At 38.3% G+C, this 23,535-nt stretch overlaps 4 protein-coding genes across 4 annotated transcripts; 2 read left to right on the top strand and 2 right to left on the bottom strand.

Annotated features, from left to right (window-relative positions):
• Positions 1-3,274: 3,274 nt before the first annotated feature.
• LOC123317564 lies at positions 3,275-4,319 on the top strand. The gene is made up of 2 exons (XM_044904149.1): positions 3,275-3,636; positions 3,707-4,319. Exons 1-2 carry the CDS (start codon positions 3,328-3,330, stop codon positions 4,193-4,195), a joined length of 798 nt encoding a protein of 265 aa, XP_044760084.1. The 5' UTR covers positions 3,275-3,327; the 3' UTR covers positions 4,196-4,319.
• Positions 4,320-4,407: 88 nt separating this feature from the next.
• On the top strand, positions 4,408-6,688 carry LOC123317628. The gene is made up of 2 exons (XM_044904233.1): positions 4,408-5,268; positions 6,452-6,688. Exons 1-2 carry the CDS (start codon positions 4,408-4,410, stop codon positions 6,686-6,688), a joined length of 1,098 nt encoding a protein of 365 aa, XP_044760168.1.
• Positions 6,689-8,072: 1,384 nt separating this feature from the next.
• LOC123317627 lies at positions 8,073-10,520 on the bottom strand. The gene has a single exon (XM_044904232.1). It carries the CDS (start codon positions 10,518-10,520, stop codon positions 8,073-8,075), a length of 2,448 nt encoding a protein of 815 aa, XP_044760167.1.
• Positions 10,521-11,318: 798 nt separating this feature from the next.
• On the bottom strand, positions 11,319-13,404 carry LOC123317626. The gene is made up of 2 exons (XM_044904231.1): positions 11,488-13,404; positions 11,319-11,366 (listed from the first exon to the last, which is right to left on the bottom strand). Exons 1-2 carry the CDS (start codon positions 13,402-13,404, stop codon positions 11,319-11,321), a joined length of 1,965 nt encoding a protein of 654 aa, XP_044760166.1.
• Between the last annotated feature and the right edge of the window lie 10,131 nt (positions 13,405-23,535).

The following is a 23,535-nucleotide window of genomic DNA, read 5'->3' as shown; positions in this document are numbered from 1 at the left end:
TTTCGAAATGAGAAGCACATGTTTAATTTCAGTTCGAAAGTTCAGATAGCAATTGAGATTTCAGTGGACTATTCGGCAAAGTGTGATATCAATTCATTAACAATTGTTGGACCAATTCTCCCCAAATCTTGAAACTGCACATAGTTTTCGAATTGAGATACACATGTTGAATTTCAGTTCGATAGTTCAGATAGGAATTGAGATTTCAGTGGTGTTAAAAATTGGAGTAATTTTTAACCCATCTCTACACTCGGTGCACATCTCTAGCAACTCAGTGACTACGTTTATCGTTACATGCTTCTGTGAACGTAACCTTAAAATCGCTGTCAATCAGCTGCTCGAAAAAACCGGTGGAACCTGTTGAATCTGCTCAGTTCAATACATTCTCCCTAGATTCTTCGTTCGCTCAAGTGAATTGGAACTTGGTCTAAATTCTTTACGTGAATTTTAGTGCACTCTCAACTTTTTCAGTCATCTCAAATCTAATAATATTATTTTATATTATAATTATCAATCGATCAACATCTCAAAAAGGTACAGTACTTTTTCACTCAACAAAAAATGTAACCATTTTTTGCATGTGTCACGTTAGAATATCATTCTACATAATTTTCCTCTCAACATTCGCTCCATCGCTATGCATTTTCTCATAATTACATTCGCAATATTCTGCTCTACATCTCTCTATCATACTTGCATGTATATTTTCTCAATTTTCTCCAAATCTCTCAATCAACCACGTGCTCAATGTACCTAACTGCTTCAACCTCCTCAAAATGCATCGATATTTCATTCACTGTGAATCACATCACCTCGACAATCACTCACATTTTAATTTCTCTAATTTTAGCACCAAGTTCACATTTCACACCACTCTATTAGAAGCTTATATACTTGTATTCACTCTCATTTATATACATGTCACCTCAGATTAACTTTACACAACTTACTTCTCAGGCCTCTTAAGTTTCAGGTACCTCTACGCTCAAGTTGGACACTTCGAAGGCTTCTCATAGACCAGATCGAGATCCATCTCACTACACTCAGAACTCTGAATAATGGAATACACTCTATCAACTCTATTGGACAGACTGGTTTGTGATAATGCTCGAGGAGGTCCAATCTGATTTCAACTCAATAAGTATAATTTATTATACACTTTTGCATGTCTCTATTACCTGAAACTTATGATACCTTATTTCTATTCTCTAACGTTATGAACTGCTCTTCTTGTTTCATCTCAATTATGAATACTATTCATTAATTCTTTCTACGTTTACAATATTTCATTTCTCTACATTGCATTTGTAACATAACTCACCTCAATTTCTGTACTCTCATACAACACCTTCTGCTTTTCTAATAGATTTGCTATTCCTGTAAGCGTTGGTAATCATCTCTCTACATTACATTTGTAACACAACTCACCTCAATTTATGTACTCTCATAAAACACCTTCTGCTTTTCTAATAGATTTGCTATTCCTGTAAGCGTTGGTAATCATCTCTCTCTCATTCTGTCTCATTACACCTGTCTCATTACATTACATATCTCTAACTTCTCAAGTTGTCACTGCAACCTTCTGTTTTTCTGATAGCGAGACAGTTTATGAAATCGTAAACTCTATCACTGTAAACGTTGTGCTTGCATGATAACACTCACATCAATTCACAACTATCAAGCTCGATTATTATGCTACTCAAAATACATAAACACGTTTTGATGTAAATCTATCTCCATTCTCTCAATTCTTATCAACCACATAATAATTGATCTTGTTACTCGATACATGAAATTCACTCAACCTGCTCTTTCACTCAAGCAAATACAACGTTGATTTTCTCATTGAAACATTACTCTCAAATTCTCTCAATAACTTCTCAATACTTGTAAATAGGTTCACTCTGTTTAGATGTTGTATATAATTTTACTTCATGCGAGTGTCTATTTATTATGTGACGTGTTTGATATACAATAAAGATTTTATTTTACCATCTCCAACTCAATCATTTGGTAACAGTCCACTTTTAAGTAATTGCCAAAAATCTCAACACCCAGATTTTTGAACATTTGGTCCTTCGGGCCGGATGATTGAGTTGGAATAATCATTCATTCATATCACATTCATCTCAAAAGGTCATGTCTCAAAAGTCGGGAAGATCTTCTCCATCTCCAAAAGAGGATGACGCTCAACTCCAGGTCCCTCCTACTCGATCATCCAGATCTTCCACATCTTCGCAGCCTGATGTGGGACCTCAAACTCGCTCGGCTGGTCTTCCCACCAACCTCAAATTGAAAGTCACCACTCAAATGAGTAGATTGCAACTCATGAAGGACATCTTCTCCAAGCTGTCCAACATCTCAACATGGACTGTGCAAGACCTGTCACACACTCAAGAACAGCTGCAAGACCTTCATAAGAACTTCTCAAAGACTCACTCGTATTTTGAGTCAACGTGGCCTGAGTCTTGTCTCGACCACGAATACTTCGCATCCTCAGTCTTCTTCGAGGAATACTCTCTATACCAATCAGCCATCTCGAAATTAATACAACTCAATATGTCACTCAATCCTGTGGATTCACAGCCATCCACTTCTGCTCAAGCCCCTCAGTCTTCTCAAACTCGTCCTCGATTGCCTGACATCTCAATTCCCACCTTCTCAGGCGACTTCTCAAAATGGCCTGCATTCCGAGACCTTTTTCAATCACTCGTGATCAATAGCACCTCAATTTCTGACATTGAAAGGTTACATTACCTTCGGACATGTCTCTCTCAAGAACCTCTCGACACCATCTCTAGTCTTCCCTTAACGGAAGTCTCTTTTCCCATAGCTTGGAAGAAGCTTATGGATAAATATGAAAATAAAAGGCTGCTCCTCTCTTCTCAATACTCAAAACTTCTCTCCTTCTCATTGGCGAATCAGAAAAATTCTACCGCCTCATCTCTTCGTCAATTTATTGACAGCATCGTCAATCCTCTCCAAAGTTTGAAAGCTCTAGGTGAAGATCTAGAGCAGAACAATAATCTTTTGGTGTTCCATATCATCAATCGTATGGATCACGCCTCTCGCACTCATTGGGAAACTCTCATCTCCTCTAATAACGAATTTCCCTCCTTCGCTCAGTTGATGGAGTTCCTCCAATCTCGCTCCAGAGCTCTAGAATGGACTGAGTCCAATCAGAGACAGTCATCTCAAGAATCCTCTCGCTCTCGCACAACAGTGCACACCATCTCTCAAAAGGTTACTGCTCCAATTAAACCTTCAACTCCACTCATCTCAAGCAAATCGGCCTCCTCGAACACTCCAATCTCGAAAGTCTCTTCTATGCCGGGCTACACCTGTGATGATTGTGGACGCGACCACTTCGTTGCAGATTGCCCTCGCTTCTCCAAGCGCTCACCTCAGGAAAAAGCTGATGTGGTGTTACTTCGCATCCTCTGCTCCAACTGCCTCGGTAGACATCATCGCCACTCTTGCAGAACGACAAAGATCTGCAAAATCTGTGGAAGTCGTCATCACACTCTTCTACATGATGCTCCTCTCAGCAGTAAACCACACTGCAAAGTTCCACCGGTACCCCCTCGAGTGCTTCCACAATACGCTCTCACATCTCAAAAATCTGCTCAAAGGGAGGTGAGTTCTAGCAACTCAGCTCTAAAGCCTTCAAAATAGTTCGAAGAAGCGTTGAATTATTTTTCTTCAGCTACCTCAACCACGACTCAACACTCTCCTCGCCACTGCCATCGCCCATCTCATCACCTCAACAGGATCACACACGGTTCGACTACTCATCGACAGTGGATCCGAGCTGACCTTCATCTCTCAAGATCTAGCCAGAAAACTCAACACCTCTAGAAGGAAGTCGCATGTTGTAATTGTGGGAATTCATGGAAAGACTTCTAAGACACAAGGATCTCTCGCCCTCACTCTCAAGTCGACGTATGACCATCAAACCATAAATATTGATGCTCACATTCTCTCATCATCTTTCTCTAATTTGCCTTCCTTCTATACATGTTTTCAGCAATCTCTACATCTCCAGCATCTCAAGTTAGCTATCCAGAATACCACATCTCAAGAGCCATCGACATCATTTTGGGTGCTGATGTATATGGCTCAGTTGTTCTTCCTCAGATGGAAAAAGGCCCTCCATCATCTCCAATCGCGCAACTCTCAATCTTCGGCTGGCTAATCTTAGGACCTGTGTGTCAAGAACAGGAACGCCTTCCAATCCAATCTCCAATGTTTCAAACTGTTCAAGATGAAGACCTTCATCATCTCCTCACTAAGTTTTGGGAACAGGAAGAAATTCAAACAACGTCTACGTCACATCTCACCTCTGACGAGCAAGAATGTGAAAACCACTTTGTCTCTACTCACTCTAGGCTCTCCTCAGGGAAATACATGGTAAGATTACCATTGAAATCATCTATTGACGTCTTAGGTTCTTCCAGACAACGAGCCTTCCGATGTCTGCAAGCCTTGATTCGGAAATTCGACAAGGATCCTGACTACTCTCTGCTCTACCACCAATTTCTCGATGAATATGAACTCCTCCAGCACATGCAACCAGTCTCGTCAGAAAAGGTCAACTCAAGATATTTTCTTCCTCATCATGGTGTTCTCAAAACAGACAGCTCTACAACGAAACTGCGAGCAGTCTTCAACGGCTCCAGCCCCACCTCAACTGGTATTTCTCTCAACGATATTATGCACACCGGAGCGAAACTGCAACTCGACGTGATAGATGTTCTTATGTGGGTGCGTAAATTTAAATTTGTCTTCTCTACAGATATCACAAAGATGTACAGACAGATTCTTGTTCATCCTGATGATTGGGATCTTCAAAGCATCCTTTGGCTCGACTCAAACAACAACGTGAAGACATACCATCTCACAACAGTCACATACGGAACTAGATCAGCTCCATTTTTGGCAATCAGAGTTCTTCTCCAACTTCTCAAAGATGAGGGTCACAACTTTCCACTAGCCATTCCTCCATTAACGAAAGGTCGTTATGTCGATGATATTTGTGGTGGAGCAGATACTGAACATCAACTTCTCGAAATTGCCAAACAACTCCAGAACCTTTGCATGGCGGCCGGCCTTCCGCTAGCAAAATGGCAGTCAAACGTCTCAAGTCTCTCTCACGTCACTCAAGAGGAAGAATCAACATCCACTACAATCTCATTCGATGAAGGTTCTCACTCAACTAAAGTGTTAGGTCTAATCTGGTACCCTCAAGAGGACTATTTCACTTTTAAAGTCAGCTCCAATCTATCTGGGTCTTTGATCACCAAGCGATCAGTTCTATCTCATATTGCAAAAATATTTGATCCACTCGGTTTAGTCTCCCCTGTTACGATTAGGGCTAAAATGTTGTTGCAGGAATTATGGCTCCAAAAGTTATCATGGGACGAACCTCTACCTCAACTACTCCAACAGAAATGGTACGACATCAGTGAAGATCTCTCCAAGCTGGCCAGCATCACAATTCCAAGATGGATTAACACTCAAGAGGGTTCTTTCATTCAACTCCACGGCTTCTCTGATGCATCTCAACTCGCCATTTCAGCCGTTCTCTACCTTCTCGTTCGAACTCCGTCCAAGGAATGCAAAGTTACAATGCTTTGCTCCAAAACCAAAGTATCGCCTTTAAAACCACTCACAATCCCGAGACTCGAATTATCAGCTGCTCTTCTCCTCTCTCGACTCGTTAATTATGCGCATAATGTTTTAGCTCTCAACATTCACTCAACCCCTCTATGGACGGACTCCTCAATCACTCTAGCTTGGATCAACACTCACCCTTCACGTTGGAAGGACTTTGTACGGAACAGAGTTGCAACAATCCAAGATCTAACTCCAAGGGCCCATTGGAGGTATATTTCCGGCAAAGACAATCCTGCTGACTGTGCATCACGAGGGTTAACTTCATCTCAACTTCGCAACCACTCGCTATGGTGGACGGGACCACCATGGCTTTCCAAGTCAGAAGATTCATGGCCAAATCGTCAGCCGGCACCGACAACCGACCATGAATCAGAAGCAAGACCAGTCATCTCTATACTCACCTCCACTACGTCAGACTACTCATGGGATCTCCTCTATAGGTATTCCAGTTTGAATAAATTGTTACGAATTACCTCTATTTGTTCAAAGATTCTCGCACGACTCCAACGGAAGCTGGATCCAGCACACCTCACACACCTGACTTCAACTGACTTGGAAGCATCTCGAAGGCAACTCAAAAAGTCTACTTTCCACATGAACTCAAGGCTCTTCAATCACACACTCCACTTCTCTCTTCACATGTATTCAGTAGACTCACTCGACAACAATGGTGTAATTCGTGTAGGCGGACGAATTTCCCATTCTCAGCTCGACCCAGATAGCAAGCATCCAATTATTCTTCCTCGACAATCTCAATTTACTTCTTTGGTTATAGATGAAACTCACCAAACAACTCTACATGTGCAAGGCATTGTGGCACCGCTCTCAACAACTCATGGCACAACTACCCACATCTCAAGTGCAGCCATCTCATCCATTCCTCCACACTCTGAGGATTGAAAGCAGTCTTTTCGCTCCAGTTATGGGTGGATTGAGTAGCTCAGACACTGGAGTGATGGATTGCCTCAACTTCCTCACAATGGATAATTTACGAAGACCTACTCGATTATAATCAACTCCGTTAATTATGGCGGCCGGAATGTTAAAAATTGGAGTAATTTTTAACCCATCTCTACACTCGGTGCACATCTCTAGCAACTCAGTGACTACGTTTATCGTTACATGCTTCTGTGAACGTAACCTTAAAATCGCTGTCAATCAGCTGCTCGAAAAAACCGGTGGAACCTGTTGAATCTGCTCAGTTCAATACATTCTCCCTAGATTCTTCGTTCGCTCAAGTGAATTGGAACTTGGTCTAAATTCTTTACGTGAATTTTAGTGCACTCTCAACTTTTTCAGTCATCTCAAATCTAATAATATTATTTTATATTATAATTATCAATCGATCAACATCTCAAAAAGGTACAGTACTTTTTCACTCAACAAAAAATGTAACCATTTTTTGCATGTGTCACGTTAGAATATCATTCTACATAATTTTCCTCTCAACATTCGCTCCATCGCTATGCATTTTCTCATAATTACATTCGCAATATTCTGCTCTACATCTCTCTATCATACTTGCATGTATATTTTCTCAATTTTCTCCAAATCTCTCAATCAACCACGTGCTCAATGTACCTAACTGCTTCAACCTCCTCAAAATGCATCGATATTTCATTCACTGTGAATCACATCACCTCGACAATCACTCACATTTTAATTTCTCTAATTTTAGCACCAAGTTCACATTTCACACCACTCTATTAGAAGCTTATATACTTGTATTCACTCTCATTTATATACATGTCACCTCAGATTAACTTTACACAACTTACTTCTCAGGCCTCTTAAGTTTCAGGTACCTCTACGCTCAAGTTGGACACTTCGAAGGCTTCTCATAGACCAGATCGAGATCCATCTCACTACACTCAGAACTCTGAATAATGGAATACACTCTATCAACTCTATTGGACAGACTGGTTTGTGATAATGCTCGAGGAGGTCCAATCTGATTTCAACTCAATAAGTATAAGGAAGTATCTAAAGCTGTGTACTTGGAAAATTCTAAGATGAAGTCAAGGAGTTTGTATCTCAGCAAGTATATTTTATTTTTTGGTAAAACGTTTTCGGCTACAATAGGGTAACCATCTTCAGTACCACTGAAACACATAAACATTAAAGGTCCCAAGAACGTCTGGGTCAGTCTATAACTTACATGTCAAACTAATAATAAAGAGTATCTAAATGATTACAATTGACGTTAAGGATGGTAACATTTTCGGTTTTTGCCATCAGCACAATAATTCGTAATTCTACTACTGGACCTAACCTTACAAAATCATGAAACGAAAACAACCGGAACATCGAAACAGGTGAAACAACACTAATCAGTCAATAACACAGATACACGCAAAACAGGTAGAGCAGGAAGTCGAACATTTTATATAATTTTTTTAAATTTTCTTGAATAATGGGATGTAAGATTTATTTAGGTTCAAGTTCGTTTGAATATTCAAGCATTTGTCATTTTTCATAATTTCGTCTTCTATATGAATATTCTCTAAAAAGTCAAGTCTTGTTAGGTTTTTGGTGTCTGTCCTCAGGATAATCTTGGAGTTCCCCTGTGGACTGAATGCGTGATTATTGAACTTGACATGATGTCCAAAAACTGACTTGTCGGGATATCTCAGATGTTCGGATATTCTAGTCTTTAACTGCCTAAAGGTTCTACCGATGTAGGTAGCTTCACAGTCGCCACAGCCCAATCTATATATTCCACTCCTTTCCAGGTCATGGGTTTTGTCCTTTGTATTAATCAAGTGGAGGCCCAGAGTGTTAGTTGTTTTTGCGGATATTTCAATGTCTGGGAAAGCGCGTTTGAGGATTTTAACTGAACCCTCATAAGTTCTTGTGTTGATGAAAGGGAGGGAGAAGAATTTTCTGGCGGGTGCGCTGTCGGGAACGGACGGATAGGCGATCCTCACTAGATTCCTTCTCTTGATCTTCTCGATTAGAGAAGTGATTATGGAGGGGTTGTAACCGTTGTTCTGAGCCAACTGCTGTATGATGTTCAGTTCGGCTTCATAGTCAAATTCGGTCATGGGAACTGACAGGAGTCTATTGGCGAAAGAGTGAAAAGCGGCCATTTTATGCGACCTCGGATGGTTGGAGTCTGCATGTATAAGTACATCGGTCTGTGTGGGTTTATGGAAGATCTTGTAAGAGAAACTCTCCTCGCTTCTACTGATGGTCAAGTCAAGGAAGTCGATTGATCCCTGGGTTTCAACTTCTAAGGTAAATTTGATATTTGGGTGTATTTTGTTAATCTCATGGAGAAGTTCAGTTGGAGACATCAAAGATTCTCTGATGAGGACGAAGACGTCATCGACGTATCTCGACCAGTGTAAAATAACATGGCTAAACCGTGTGAGGATTATCTTTTCCACAAAATCCATAAATGCGTCTGCGATGAAAGGTGAAAGTGGATTTCCCATCCCCAGTCCGTCTAGTTGTTGGAAGAACTTTTTGTTGAACAAGAAATAGTCTTGTGAAAGGCAGAAATTGAGGAGAGTGATGACATCAATGCGGGTTTGTTCGGGAATCTGCTGACTTATAAGAAACTGGTTCACGATTTTCACGCTCTCGTCTTTGGGGGTACAAGTGAAAAGGTTGGTCACGTCAAAGGAAATCATGAGGCAATCGGTGCCCGGCCTAAGATCCCTAAGTTTTTCAACCAGACAAAGTGAGTTCTTGACGGTAAACTCAGGCTCGAAACTGCACAATCTTTTCAAGACAGATAACATGAACTTAGAGAGCGTATAGACTGGTGTGTTGACAAAACTTACGACAGGTCTAATTGGGACGTTCAACTTATGAATTTTAGGAAGACCGTATAGCTTTGGTACGCTTGGATTGCTAGGAATGAGGTTTTTTGGAGCGTTAAATTCGGACAAAAACTCGTCACATGCCTTCAAGTATGTTTTAAACTTCTTCATTAAAGTTGGCTGGGGAGAGTGTTCCAGTGTTTTAAAGTTCTCCGAGTCAAGGAAATTTTCAGTTTTTTCAATGTAGACGTGTTTGTCCAAAATGACCAAGCAATTGCCTTTGTCGGCTTTTGTAATTATCAGGTTGTGAGTTTCTATTTTTTCTTTAACGGATTTTAGAACAGATGGGAATGGTCTTCTGGTACCGGAGCTGTGGGGGGTGTTGTTATGAATTTTAGCAGGTCTAGCTGGGAGAGGTTGGATGTGCTTGAGAAGCTCGTTTCTTACATCATTCCGATGTTGATCATCTTTACATATGTTTTCCAAGATAACGTCTAACTCCACGGAAAATTCTTTCAGCTGTAATCGGCGCTGTGGAGGAGCGTTCGTTCTTTCAAAGGAGAATTTCAGCCCAAGCTTTAGTAAGTTGAGTTCATCCTCGTCGAATCTAACTTGTGTCATATTTTTGATTCTTTCGTGGAACTTGAAGTCCGAGAAATTTTGACTGGGACGTCGGTTGGCGTTGTTAGTTTTGAAGTTCTTACGAGAAATTAGATTGTTCAACTTCCTGCTTACCTTGGAAAACTTCATTTCCCTTCTGTACTCCACACAGATGGACACTCTCCGAAGTATGTCCTGGATCTCTTCAAAGTCCATTTCCTCCCTCATGAGGTCGTAGGTGATCTTCATGTTGCAATCGATCTCTTGCAGTCTTCTGTAGTGTTTTCTAATATTACGCCTCAAAATCTTGTGTTCTAAGTAAAGTCTGTCACTGATGGGTACATTCTTTGAGGCTCTCACAACGGCAAACGTTGGAGTAACTCCATTGAACATGCACCTGTGTAAAAACCAAACGTCGATACGAATTTCAGATCTTCTGATGGATAGACTCTTATATTTAACAGCTAAGTGCACCATAGCGTGATATGTATGAGGAAGTATCTAAAGCTGTGTACTTGGAAAATTCTAAGATGAAGTCAAGGAGTTTGTATCTCAGCAAGTATATTTTATTTTTTGGTAAAACGTTTTCGGCTACAATAGGGTAACCATCTTCAGTACCACTGAAACACATAAACATTAAAGGTCCCAAGAACGTCTGGGTCAGTCTATAACTTACATGTCAAACTAATAATAAAGAGTATCTAAATGATTACAATTGACGTTAAGGATGGTAACATTTTCGGTTTTTGCCATCAGCACAATAATTCGTAATTCTACTACTGGACCTAACCTTACAAAATCATGAAACGAAAACAACCGGAACATCGAAACAGGTGAAACAACACTAATCAGTCAATAACACAGATACACGCAAAACAGGTAGAGCAGGAAGTCGAACATTTTATATAATTTTTTAAATTTTCTTGAATAATGGGATGTAAGATTTATTTAGGTTCAAGTTCGTTTGAATATTCAAGCATTTGTCATTTTTCATAATTTCGTCTTCTATATGAATATTCTCTAAAAAGTCAAGTCTTGTTAGGTTTTTGGTGTCTGTCCTCAGGATAATCTTGGAGTTCCCCTGTGGACTGAATGCGTGATTATTGAACTTGACATGATGTCCAAAAACTGACTTGTCGGGATATCTCAGATGTTCGGATATTCTAGTCTTTAACTGCCTAAAGGTTCTACCGATGTAGGTAGCTTCACAGTCGCCACAGCCCAATCTATATATTCCACTCCTTTCCAGGTCATGGGTTTTGTCCTTTGTATTAATCAAGTGGAGGCCCAGAGTGTTAGTTGTTTTTGCGGATATTTCAATGTCTGGGAAAGCGCGTTTGAGGATTTTAACTGAACCCTCATAAGTTCTTGTGTTGATGAAAGGGAGGGAGAAGAATTTTCTGGCGGGTGCGCTGTCGGGAACGGACGGATAGGCGATCCTCACTAGATTCCTTCTCTTGATCTTCTCGATTAGAGAAGTGATTATGGAGGGGTTGTAACCGTTGTTCTGAGCCAACTGCTGTATGATGTTCAGTTCGGCTTCATAGTCAAATTCGGTCATGGGAACTGACAGGAGTCTATTGGCGAAAGAGTGAAAAGCGGCCATTTTATGCGACCTCGGATGGTTGGAGTCTGCATGTATAAGTACATCGGTCTGTGTGGGTTTATGGAAGATCTTGTAAGAGAAACTCTCCTCGCTTCTACTGATGGTCAAGTCAAGGAAGTCGATTGATCCCTGGGTTTCAACTTCTAAGGTAAATTTGATATTTGGGTGTATTTTGTTAATCTCATGGAGAAGTTCAGTTGGAGACATCAAAGATTCTCTGATGAGGACGAAGACGTCATCGACGTATCTCGACCAGTGTAAAATAACATGGCTAAACCGTGTGAGGATTATCTTTTCCACAAAATCCATAAATGCGTCTGCGATGAAAGGTGAAAGTGGATTTCCCATCCCCAGTCCGTCTAGTTGTTGGAAGAACTTTTTGTTGAACAAGAAATAGTCTTGTGAAAGGCAGAAATTGAGGAGAGTGATGACATCAATGCGGGTTTGTTCGGGAATCTGCTGACTTATAAGAAACTGGTTCACGATTTTCACGCTCTCGTCTTTGGGGGTACAAGTGAAAAGGTTGGTCACGTCAAAGGAAATCATGAGGCAATCGGTGCCCGGCCTAAGATCCCTAAGTTTTTCAACCAGACAAAGTGAGTTCTTGACGGTAAACTCAGGCTCGAAACTGCACAATCTTTTCAAGACAGATAACATGAACTTAGAGAGCGTATAGACTGGTGTGTTGACAAAACTTACGACAGGTCTAATTGGGACGTTCAACTTATGAATTTTAGGAAGACCGTATAGCTTTGGTACGCTTGGATTGCTAGGAATGAGGTTTTTTGGAGCGTTAAATTCGGACAAAAACTCGTCGCATGCCTTCAAGTATGTTTTAAACTTCTTCATTAAAGTTGGCTGGGGAGAGTGTTCCAGTGTTTTAAAGTTCTCCGAGTCAAGGAAATTTTCAGTTTTTTCAATGTAGACGTGTTTGTCCAAAATGACCAAGCAATTGCCTTTGTCGGCTTTTGTAATTATCAGGTTGTGAGTTTCTATTTTTTCTTTAACGGATTTTAGAACAGATGGGAATGGTCTTCTGGTACCGGAGCTGTGGGGGGTGTTGTTATGAATTTTAGCAGGTCTAGCTGGGAGAGGTTGGATGTGCTTGAGAAGCTCGTTTCTTACATCATTCCGATGTTGATCATCTTTACATATGTTTTCCAAGATAACGTCTAACTCCACGGAAAATTCCTTCAGCTGTAATCGGCGCTGTGGAGGAGCGTTCGTTCTTTCAAAGGAGAATTTCAGCCCAAGCTTTAGTAAGTTGAGTTCATCCTCGTCGAATCTAACTTGTGTCATATTTTTGATTCTTTCGTGGAACTTGAAGTCCGAGAAATTTTGACTGGGACGTCGGTTGGCGTTGTTAGTTTTGAAGTTCTTACGAGAAATTAGATTGTTCAACTTCCTGCTTACCTTGGAAAACTTCATTTCCCTTCTGTACTCCACACAGATGGACACTCTCCGAAGTATGTCCTGGATCTCTTCAAAGTCCATTTCCTCCCTCATGAGGTCGTAGGTGATCTTCATGTTGCAATCGATCTCTTGCAGTCTTCTGTAGTGTTTTCTAATATTACGCCTCAAAATCTTGTGTTCTAAGTAAAGTCTGTCACTGATGGGTACATTCTTTGAGGCTCTCACAACGGCAAACGTTGGAGTAACTCCATTGAACATGCACCTGTGTAAAAACCAAACGTCGATACGAATTTCAGATCTTCTGATGGATAGACTCTTATATTTAACAGCTAAGTGCACCATAGCGTGATATGTATGAGGAAGTATCTAAAGCTGTGTACTTGGAAAATTCTAAGATGAAGTCAAGGAGTTTGTATCTCAGCAAGTATATTTTATTTTTTGGTAAAACGTTTTCGGCTACAATAGGGTAACCATCTTCATTACCACTGAAACACATCTGAGATATCCCGACAAGTCAGTTTTTGGACATCATGTCAAGTTCAATAATCACGCATTCAGTCCACAGGGGAACTCCAAGATTATCCTGAGGACAGACACCAAAAACCTAACAAGACTTGACTTTTTAGAGAATATTCATATAGAAGACGAAATTATGAAAAATGACAAATGCTTGAATATTCAAACGAACTTGAACCTAAATAAATCTTACATCCCATTATTCAAGAAAATTTAAAAAATTATATAAAATGTTCGACTTCCTGCTCTACCTGTTTTGCGTGTATCTGTGTTATTGACTGATTAGTGTTGTTTCACCTGTTTCGATGTTCCGGTTGTTTTCGTTTCATGATTTTGTAAGGTTAGGTCCAGTAGTAGAATTACGAATTATTGTGCTGATGGCAAAAACCGAAAATGTTACCATCCTTAACGTCAATTGTAATCATTTAGATACTCTTTATTATTAGTTTGACATGTAAGTTATAGACTGACCCAGACGTTCTTGGGACCTTTAATGTTTATGTGTTTCAGTGGTACTGAAGATGGTTACCCTATTGTAGCCGAAAACGTTTTACCAAAAAATAAAATATACTTGCTGAGATACAAACTCCTTGACTTCATCAATAAGTATAATTTATTATACACTTTTGCATGTCTCTATTACCTGAAACTTATGATACCTTATTTCTATTCTCTAACGTTATGAACTGCTCTTCTTGTTTCATCTCAATTATGAATACTATTCATTAATTCTTTCTACGTTTACAATATTTCATTTCTCTACATTGCATTTGTAACATAACTCACCTCAATTTCTGTACTCTCATACAACACCTTCTGCTTTTCTAATAGATTTGCTATTCCTGTAAGCGTTGGTAATCATCTCTCTACATTACATTTGTAACACAACTCACCTCAATTTATGTACTCTCATAAAACACCTTCTGCTTTTCTAATAGATTTGCTATTCCTGTAAGCGTTGGTAATCATCTCTCTCTCATTCTGTCTCATTACACCTGTCTCATTACATTACATATCTCTAACTTCTCAAGTTGTCACTGCAACCTTCTGTTTTTCTGATAGCGAGACAGTTTATGAAATCGTAAACTCTATCACTGTAAACGTTGTGCTTGCATGATAACACTCACATCAATTCACAACTATCAAGCTCGATTATTATGCTACTCAAAATACATAAACACGTTTTGATGTAAATCTATCTCCATTCTCTCAATTCTTATCAACCACATAATAATTGATCTTGTTACTCGATACATGAAATTCACTCAACCTGCTCTTTCACTCAAGCAAATACAACGTTGATTTTCTCATTGAAACATTACTCTCAAATTCTCTCAATAACTTCTCAATACTTGTAAATAGGTTCACTCTGTTTAGATGTTGTATATAATTTTACTTCATGCGAGTGTCTATTTATTATGTGACGTGTTTGATATACAATAAAGATTTTATTTTACCATCTCCAACTCAATCATTTGGTAACAGTCCACTTTTAAGTAATTGCCAAAAATCTCAACACCCAGATTTTTGAACAAGTGGTCAATTCGGCAAAGTGTGATATCAATTCCTCGAAAACTGTTTGATCAATTCGAACCGAATCTTGAAATTTCACACAGTTTTCGAATTGAGATGCACATGTTGAATTTCAGTTCGATAGTTCAGATAGGAATTGAGATTTCAGTGGTCAATTCGGCAAAGTGTGATATCAATTCCTCGAAAACTGTTGGATCAATTCGAACCAAATCTTGAAACTGCACAGAGTTTTCGGATTGAGATGCACCTGTTGAATTTCAGTTCGATACTTCAGATAGGAATTGAGATTTCAGTGGTCTATTCGGCAAAGTGTGATATCAATTCCTCAAAAACTGTTGTATCAATTCGAACCAAATCTTGAAACTGCACATAGTTTTCGAAATGAGATGCACATGTTGAATTTCAGTTCGATAGTTCAGATAGGAATTGAGATTTCAGTGGTCAATTCGGCAAAGTGTGATATCAATTCCTCGAAAACTGTTGGATCAATTCGAACCAAATCTTGAAATTTTACACAGTTTTCGAATTGAGATGCACATGTTGAAATTCAGATCGATAGTTCTGATAGGAATGGAGATTTCAGTAGTTGATTCGACGAAATATCATTTCAATTCCTCGAAAACTGTTGGATCAATTCGAACCAAATCTTGAAACTGCACATAGTTTTCGGATTGAGATGCACCTGTTGAATTTCAGTTCGATAGTTCAGATAGGAATTGAGATTTCAGTGGTCTATTCGGCAAAGTGTGATATCAATTCCTCGAAAACTGTTGGATCAATTCGAACCAAATCATGAAATTTTACACAGTTTTCAAATTGAGATGCACATGTTGAATTTCAGTTCGATAGTTTAGATAGGAATTGAGATTTCAGTGGTCAATTCGGCAAAGTGTGATATCAATTCCTCGAAAACTGTTTGATCTATTCGAACCGAATCTTGAAATTTCACACAGTTTTCGAATTGAGATGCACATGTTGAATTTCAGTTCGATAGTTCAGATAGGAATTGAGATTTCAGTGGTCAATTCGGCAAAGTGTGATATCAATTCCTCGAAAACTGTTGGATCAATTCGAACCAAATCTTGAAACTGCACAGAGTTTCCGGATTGAGATGCACCTGTTGAATTTCAGTTCGATACTTCAGATAGGAATTGAGATTTCAGTGGTCTATTCGGCAAAGTGTGATATCAATTCCTCAAAAACTGTTGTATCAATTCGAACCAAATCTTGAAACTGCACATAGTTTTAAAAATGAGATGCACATGTTGAATTTCAGTTCGATAGTTCAGATAGGAATTGAGATTTCAGTGGTCAATTCGGCAAAGTGAGATATCAATTCCTCGAAAACTGTTGGATCAATTCGAACCAAATCTTGAAATTTTACACAGTTTTCGAATTGAGATGCACATGTTGAAATTCAGTCCGATAGTTCAGATAGGAATTGAGATTTCAGTGGTCAATTCGGCAAAGTGTGATATCAATTCCTCGATAACTGTTGGATCAATTCGAACCAAATCTTGAAATTTTACACAGTTTTCGAATTGAGATGCACATGTTGAATTTCAGTTCTATAGTTTAGATAGGAATTGAGATTTCAGTGGTCAATTCGGTAAAGTGTGATATCAATTCCTCGAAAACTGTTGGATCAATTCGAACCAAATCTTGAAACTGCACATAATTTTCGAAATGAGATGCACATGTTCAATTTCAGTTCGATAGTTCAGATAGCAATTGAGATTTCAGTGGTCTATTCGGCAAAGTGTGATATTAATTCCTCAAAAACTGTTGGATCAATTCGAACCAAATCTTGAAACTGCACAAAGTTTTCGAAATGATATGCACATGTTTAATTTCAGTTCGATAGTTCAGATAGGAATTGAGATTTCAGTGGTCTATTCGGCAAAGTGTGATATCAATTCCTCGAAAACTGTTGGATCAATTCGAACCAAATCATGAAATTTTACACAGTTTTCAAATTGAGATGCACATGTTGAATTTTAGTCCGATAGTTCAGATAGGAATTGAGATTTCAGTGGTCTATTCGACAAAATATCATTTCAATTCCTCGAAAACTGTTGGATCAATTCGAACCAAATCTTGAAACTGCACATAGTTTTCGGATTGAGATGCACCTGTTGAATTTCAGTTCGATAGTTCAGATAGCAATTGAGATTTCAGTGGTCTATTCGGCAAAGTGTGATATTAATTCCTCAAAAACTGTTGGATCAATTCGAACCAAATCTTGAAACTGCACAAAGTTTTCGAAATGATATGCACATGTTGAATTTTAGTCCGATAGTTCAGATAGGAATTGAGATTTCAGTGGTCAATTCGGCAAAGTGTGATATCAATTCCTCAAAAACTGTTAGACCAATTCTCCCCAAGTCTTGAAACTGCACATAGTTTTCGAATTGAGATGCATATGTTGAATTTCAGTTCGATAGTTCAGATAGGAATTGAGATTTTAGTGGTCAATTCGGCAAAGTGTGATATCAATTCCTCGAAAACTGTTGGATCAATTCGAACCAAATCTTGAAATTTTACACAGTGTTCGAATTGAGATGCACATGTTGAATTTTAGTCCGATAGTTCAGATAGGAATTGAGATTTCAGTGGTCTATTCGACAAAATATCATTTCAATTCCTCGAAAACTGTTGGATCAATTCGAACCAAATCTTGAAACTGCACATAGTTTTCGGATTGAGATGCACCTGTTGAATTTCAGTTCGATAGTTCAGATAGGAATTGAGATTTCAGTGGTCTATTCGGCAAAGTGTGATATCAATTCCTCGAAAACTGTTGGATGAATTCGAACCAAATCTTGAAACTGCACATAATTTTCGAAATGAGATGCACATGTTTAATTTCAGTTCGATAGTTCAGATAGGAATTGAGATTTCAGTGGTCTATTCGGCAAAGTGTGATATCAATTCCTCGAAAACTGTTGGATCAATTCGAACCAAATCATGAAATTTTACACAGTTTTCAAATTGAGATGCACATGTTGAATTTCAGTTCGATAGTTTAGATAGGAATTGAGATTTCAGTGGTCTATTCGACAAAATATCATTTCAATTCCTCGAAAACTGTTGGATCAATTCGAACCAAATCTTGAAACTGCACATAGTTTTCGGATTGAGATGCACCTGTTGAATTTCAGTTCGATAGTTCAGATAGGAATTGAGATTTCAGTGGTCTATTCGGCAAAGTGTGATATCAATTCCTCGAAAACTGTTGGATGAATTCGAACCAAATCTTGAAACTGCACATAATTTTCGAAATGAGATGCACATGTTTAATTTCAGTTCGATAGTTCAGATAGCAATTGAGATTTCAGTGGTCTATTCGGCAAAGTGTGATATCAATTCCTCAAAAACTGTTAGACCAATTCTCCCCAAGTCTTGAAACTGCACATAGTTTTCGAATTGAGATGCATATGTTGAATTTCAGTTCGATAGTTCAGATAGGAATTGAGATTTCAGTGGTCAATTCGGCAAAGTGTGATATCAATTCCTCGAAAACTGTTGGATCAATTCGAACCAAATCTTGAAATTTTACACAGTGTTCGAATTGAGATGCACATGTTGAATTTTAGTCCGATAGTTCAGATAGGAATTGAGATTTCAGTGGTCAATTCGGCAAAGTGTGATATCAATTCCTCGAAAACTGTTGGATCAATTCGAACCAAATCATGAAATTTTACACAGTTTTCAAATTGAGATGCACATGTTGAATTTCAGTTCGATAGTTTAGATAGGAATTGAGATTTCAGTGGTCAATTCGGCAAAGTGTGATATCAATTCCTCGAAAACAGTTGGATGAATTCGAACCAAATCTTGAAACTGCACATAGTTTTCGAAATGAGAAGCACATGTTTAATTTCAGTTCGAAAGTTCAGATAGCAATTGAGATTTCAGTGGACTATTCGGCAAAGTGTGATATCAATTCATTAACAATTGTTGGACCAATTCTCCCCAAATCTTGAAACTGCACATAGTTTTCGAATTGAGATACACATGTTGAATTTCAGTTCGATAGTTCAGATAGGAATTGAGATTTCAGTGGTCAATTCGTCAAAGTGTGATATCAATTCCTCGAAAACTGTTTGATCAATTCGAACCGAATCTTGAAATTTCACACAGTTTTCGAATTGAGATGCACATGTTGAATTTCAGTTCGATAGTTCAGATAGGAATTGAGATTTCAGTGGTCAATTCGGCAAAGTGTGATATCAATTCCTCGAAAACTGTTGGATCAATTCGAACCAAATCTTGAAACTGCACAGTTTTCGGATTGAGATGCACCTGTTGAATTTCAGTTCGATACTTCAGATAGGAATTGAGATTTCAGTGGTCTATTCGGCAAAGTGTGATATCAATTCCTCAAAAACTGTTGTATCAATTCGAACCAAATCTTGAAACTGCACATAGTTTTCGAAATGAGATGCACATGTTGAATTTCAGTTCGATAGTTCAGATAGGAATTGAGATTTCAGTGGTCAATTCGGCAAAGTGTGATATCAATTCCTCGAAAACTGTTGGATCAATTCGAACCAAATCTTGAAATTTTACACAGTTTTCGAATTGAGATGCACATGTTGAAATTCAGATCGATAGTTCTGATAGGAATGGAGATTTCAGTAGTTGATTCGACGAAATATCATTTCAATTCCTCGAAAACTGTTGGATCAATTCGAACCAAATCTTGAAACTGCACATAGTTTTCGGATTGAGATGCACCTGTTGAATTTCAGTTCGATAGTTCAGATAGGAATTGAGATTTCAGTGGTCTATTCGGCAAAGTGTGATATCAATTCCTCGAAAACTGTTGGATCAATTCGAACCAAATCATGAAATTTTACACAGTTTTCAAATTGAGATGCACATGTTGAATTTCAGTTCAATAGTTTAGATAGGAATTGAGATTTCAGTGGTCAATTCGGCAAAGTGTGATATCAATTCCTCGAAAACTGTTGGATGAATTCGAACCAAATCTTGAAACTGCACATAGTTTTCGAATTGAGATACACATGTTGAATTTCAGTTCGATAGTTCAGATAGGAATTGAGATTTCAGTGGTCAATTCGGCAAAGTGTGATATCAATTCCTCGAAAACTGTTTGATCAATTCGAACCGAATCTTGAAATTTCACACAGTTGTCGAATTGAGATGCACATGTTGAATTTCAGTTCGATAGTTCAGATAGGAATTGAGATTTCAGTGGTCAATTCGGCAAAGTGTGATATCAATTCCTCGAAAACTGTTGGATCAATTCGAACCAAATCTTGAAACTGCACAGAGTTTCCGGATTGAGATGCACCTGTTGAATTTCAGTTCGATACTTCAGATAGGAATTGAGATTTCAGTGGTCTATTCGGCAAAGTGTGATATCAATTCCTCAAAAACTGTTGTATCAATTCGAACCAAATCTTGAAACTGCACATAGTTTTCGAAATGAGATGCACATGTTGAATTTCAGTTCGATAGTTCAGATAGGAATTGAGATTTCAGTGGTCAATTCGGCAAAGTGTGATATCAATTCCTCGAAAACTGTTGGATCAATTCGAACCAAATCTTGAAATTTTACACAGTTTTCGAATTGAGATGCACATGTTGAAATTCAGATCGATAGTTCTGATAGGAATGGAGATTTCTGTAGTTGATTCGACGAAATATCATTTCAATTCCTCGAAAACTGTTGGATCAATTCGAACCAAATCTTGAAACTGCACATAGTTTTCGGATTGAGATGCACCTGTTGAATTTCAGTTCGATAGTTCAGATAGGAATTGAGATTTCAGTGGTCTATTCGGCAAAGTGTGATATCAATTCCTCGAAAACTGTTGGATCAATTCGAACCAAATCATGAAATTTTACACAGTTTTCAAATTGAGATGCACATGTTGAATTTCAGTTCGATAGTTCAGATAGGAATTGAGATTTCAGTGGTCAATTCGGCAAAGTGTGATATCAATTCCTCGAAAACTGTTGGATCAATTCGAACCAAATCTTGAAACTGCACAGTTTTCGGATTGAGATGCACCTGTTGAATTTCAGTTCGATACTTCAGATAGGAATTGAGATTTCAGTGGTCTATTCGGCAAAGTGTGATATCAATTCCTCAAAAACTGTTGTATCAATTCGAACCAAATCTTGAAACTGCACATAGTTTTCGAAATGAGATGCACATGTTGAATTTCAGTTCGATAGTTCAGATAGGAATTGAGATTTCAGTGGTCAATTCGGCAAAGTGTGATATCAATTCCTCGAAAACTGTTGGATCAATTCGAACCAAATCTTGAAATTTTACACAGTTTTCGAATTGAGATGCACATGTTGAAATTCAGATCGATAGTTCTGATAGGAATGGAGATTTCAGTAGTTGATTCGACGAAATATCATTTCAATTCCTCGAAAACTGTTGGATCAATTCGAACCAAATCTTGAAACTGCACATAGTTTTCGGATTGAGATGCACCTGTTGAATTTCAGTTCGATAGTTCAGATAGGAATTGAGATTTCAGTGGTCTATTCGGCAAAGTGTGATATCAATTCCTCGAAAACTGTTGGATCAATTCGAACCAAATCATGAAATTTTACACAGTTTTCAAATTGAGATGCACATGTTGAATTTCAGTTCAATAGTTTAGATAGGAATTGAGATTTCAGTGGTCAATTCGGCAAAGTGTGATATCAATTCCTCGAAAACTGTTGGATGAATTCGAACCAAATCTTGAAACTGCACATAGTTTTCGAATTGAGATACACATGTTGAATTTCAGTTCGATAGTTCAGATAGGAATTGAGATTTCAGTGGTCAATTCGGCAAAGTGTGATATCAATTCCTCGAAAACTGTTTGATCAATTCGAACCGAATCTTGAAATTTCACACAGTTGTCGAATTGAGATGCACATGTTGAATTTCAGTTCGATAGTTCAGATAGGAATTGAGATTTCAGTGGTCAATTCGGCAAAGTGTGATATCAATTCCTCGAAAACTGTTGGATCAATTCGAACCAAATCTTGAAACTGCACAGAGTTTCCGGATTGAGATGAACCTGTTGAATTTCAGTTCGATACTTCAGATAGGAATTGAGATTTCAGTGGTCTATTCGGCAAAGTGTGATATCAATTCCTCAAAAACTGTTGTATCAATTCGAACCAAATCTTGAAACTGCACATAGTTTTAAAAATGAGATGCACATGTTGAATTTCAGTTCGATAGTTCAGATAGGAATTGAGATTTCAGTGGTCAATTCGGCAAAGTGAGATATCAATTCCTCGAAAACTGTTGGATCAATTCGAACCAAATCTTGAAATTTTACACAGTTTTCGAATTGAGATGCACATGTTGAAATTCCGTCCGATAGTTCAGATAGGAATTGAGATTTCAGTGGTCAATTCGGCAAAGTGTGATATCAATTCCTCGATAACTGTTGGATCAATTCGAACCAAATCTTGAAATTTTACACAGTTTTCGAATTGAGATGCACATGTTGAATTTCAGTTCGATAGTTTAGATAGGAATTGAGATTTCAGTGGTCAATTCGGTAAAGTGTGATATCAATTCCTCGAAAACTGTTGGATCAATTCGAACCAAATCTTGAAACTGCACATAATTTTCGAAATGAGATGCACATGTTCAATTTCAGTTCGATAGTTCAGATAGCAATTGAGATTTCAGTGGTCTATTCGGCAAAGTGTGATATTAATTCCTCAAAAACTGTTGGATCAATTCGAACCAAATCTTGAAACTGCACAAAGTTTTCGAAATGATATGCACATGTTGAATTTCAGTTCGATAGTTCAGATAGGAATTGAGATTTCAGTGGTCTATTCGGCAAAGTGTGATATCAATTCCTCGAAAACTGTTGGATCAATTCGAACCAAATCTTGAAACTGCACATAATTTTCGAAATGAGATGCACGTGTTTAATTTCAGTTCGATAGTTCAGATAGCAATTGAGATTTCAGTGGTCTATTCGGCAAAGTGTGATATCAATTCCTCAAAAACTGTTGGACCAATTCTCCCCAAGTCTTGAAACTGCACATAGTTTTCGAATTGAGATGCATATGTTGAATTTCAGTTCGATAGTTCAGATAGGAATTGAGATTTCAGTGGTCAATTCGGCAAAGTGTGATATCAATTCCTCGAAAACTGTTGGATCAATTCGAACCAAATCTTGAAATTTCACACAGTTTTCGAATTGAGATGCACATGTTGAATTTCAGTCCGATAGTTCAGATAGGAATTGAGATTTCAGTGGTCAATTCGGCAAAGTGTGATATCAATTCCTCGAAAACTGTTGGATCAATTCGAACCAAATCTTGAAATTTTACACAGTTTTCGAATTGAGATGCACATGTTGAATTTCAGTTCGATAGTTCAGATAGGAATTGAGATTTCAGTGGTCAATTCGGCAA

This window comes from Coccinella septempunctata, chromosome 7 (genome assembly GCF_907165205.1).
Source record: "Coccinella septempunctata chromosome 7, icCocSept1.1, whole genome shotgun sequence".
Lineage (NCBI taxonomy): Eukaryota > Metazoa > Arthropoda > Insecta > Coleoptera > Coccinellidae > Coccinella > Coccinella septempunctata.
Note: the sequence above shows the minus strand (reverse complement) of the source record. Positions and strands in the feature narration are given on the sequence as shown.

What these genes read in the sequence shown, in the direction of transcription:
- LOC123317564 (XM_044904149.1), top strand. Translation starts at nt 3,328, where the DNA reads ATGCCGGGCTACACCTGTGATGATTGTGGACGCGACCACTTCGTTGCA. An exon ending in AAAAATCTGCTCAAAGGGAG is followed by an intron (nt 3,637 to 3,706) that starts GTGAGTTCTAGC and finishes ATTTTTCTTCAG; the next exon opens with CTACCTCAACCACGACTCAA.
- LOC123317628 (XM_044904233.1), top strand. Translation starts at nt 4,408, where the DNA reads ATGGTAAGATTACCATTGAAATCATCTATTGACGTCTTAGGTTCTTCC. An exon ending in AGGACTATTTCACTTTTAAA is followed by an intron (nt 5,269 to 6,451) that starts GTCAGCTCCAAT and finishes CTTTGGTTATAG; the next exon opens with ATGAAACTCACCAAACAACT.
- LOC123317627 (XM_044904232.1), bottom strand. Translation starts at nt 10,520, where the DNA reads ATGGTGCACTTAGCTGTTAAATATAAGAGTCTATCCATCAGAAGATCT.
- LOC123317626 (XM_044904231.1), bottom strand. Translation starts at nt 13,404, where the DNA reads ATGGTGCACTTAGCTGTTAAATATAAGAGTCTATCCATCAGAAGATCT. An exon ending in AGATCAAGAGAAGGAATCTA is followed by an intron (nt 11,367 to 11,487) that starts GTGAGGATCGCC and finishes GCGCTTTCCCAG; the next exon opens with ACATTGAAATATCCGCAAAA.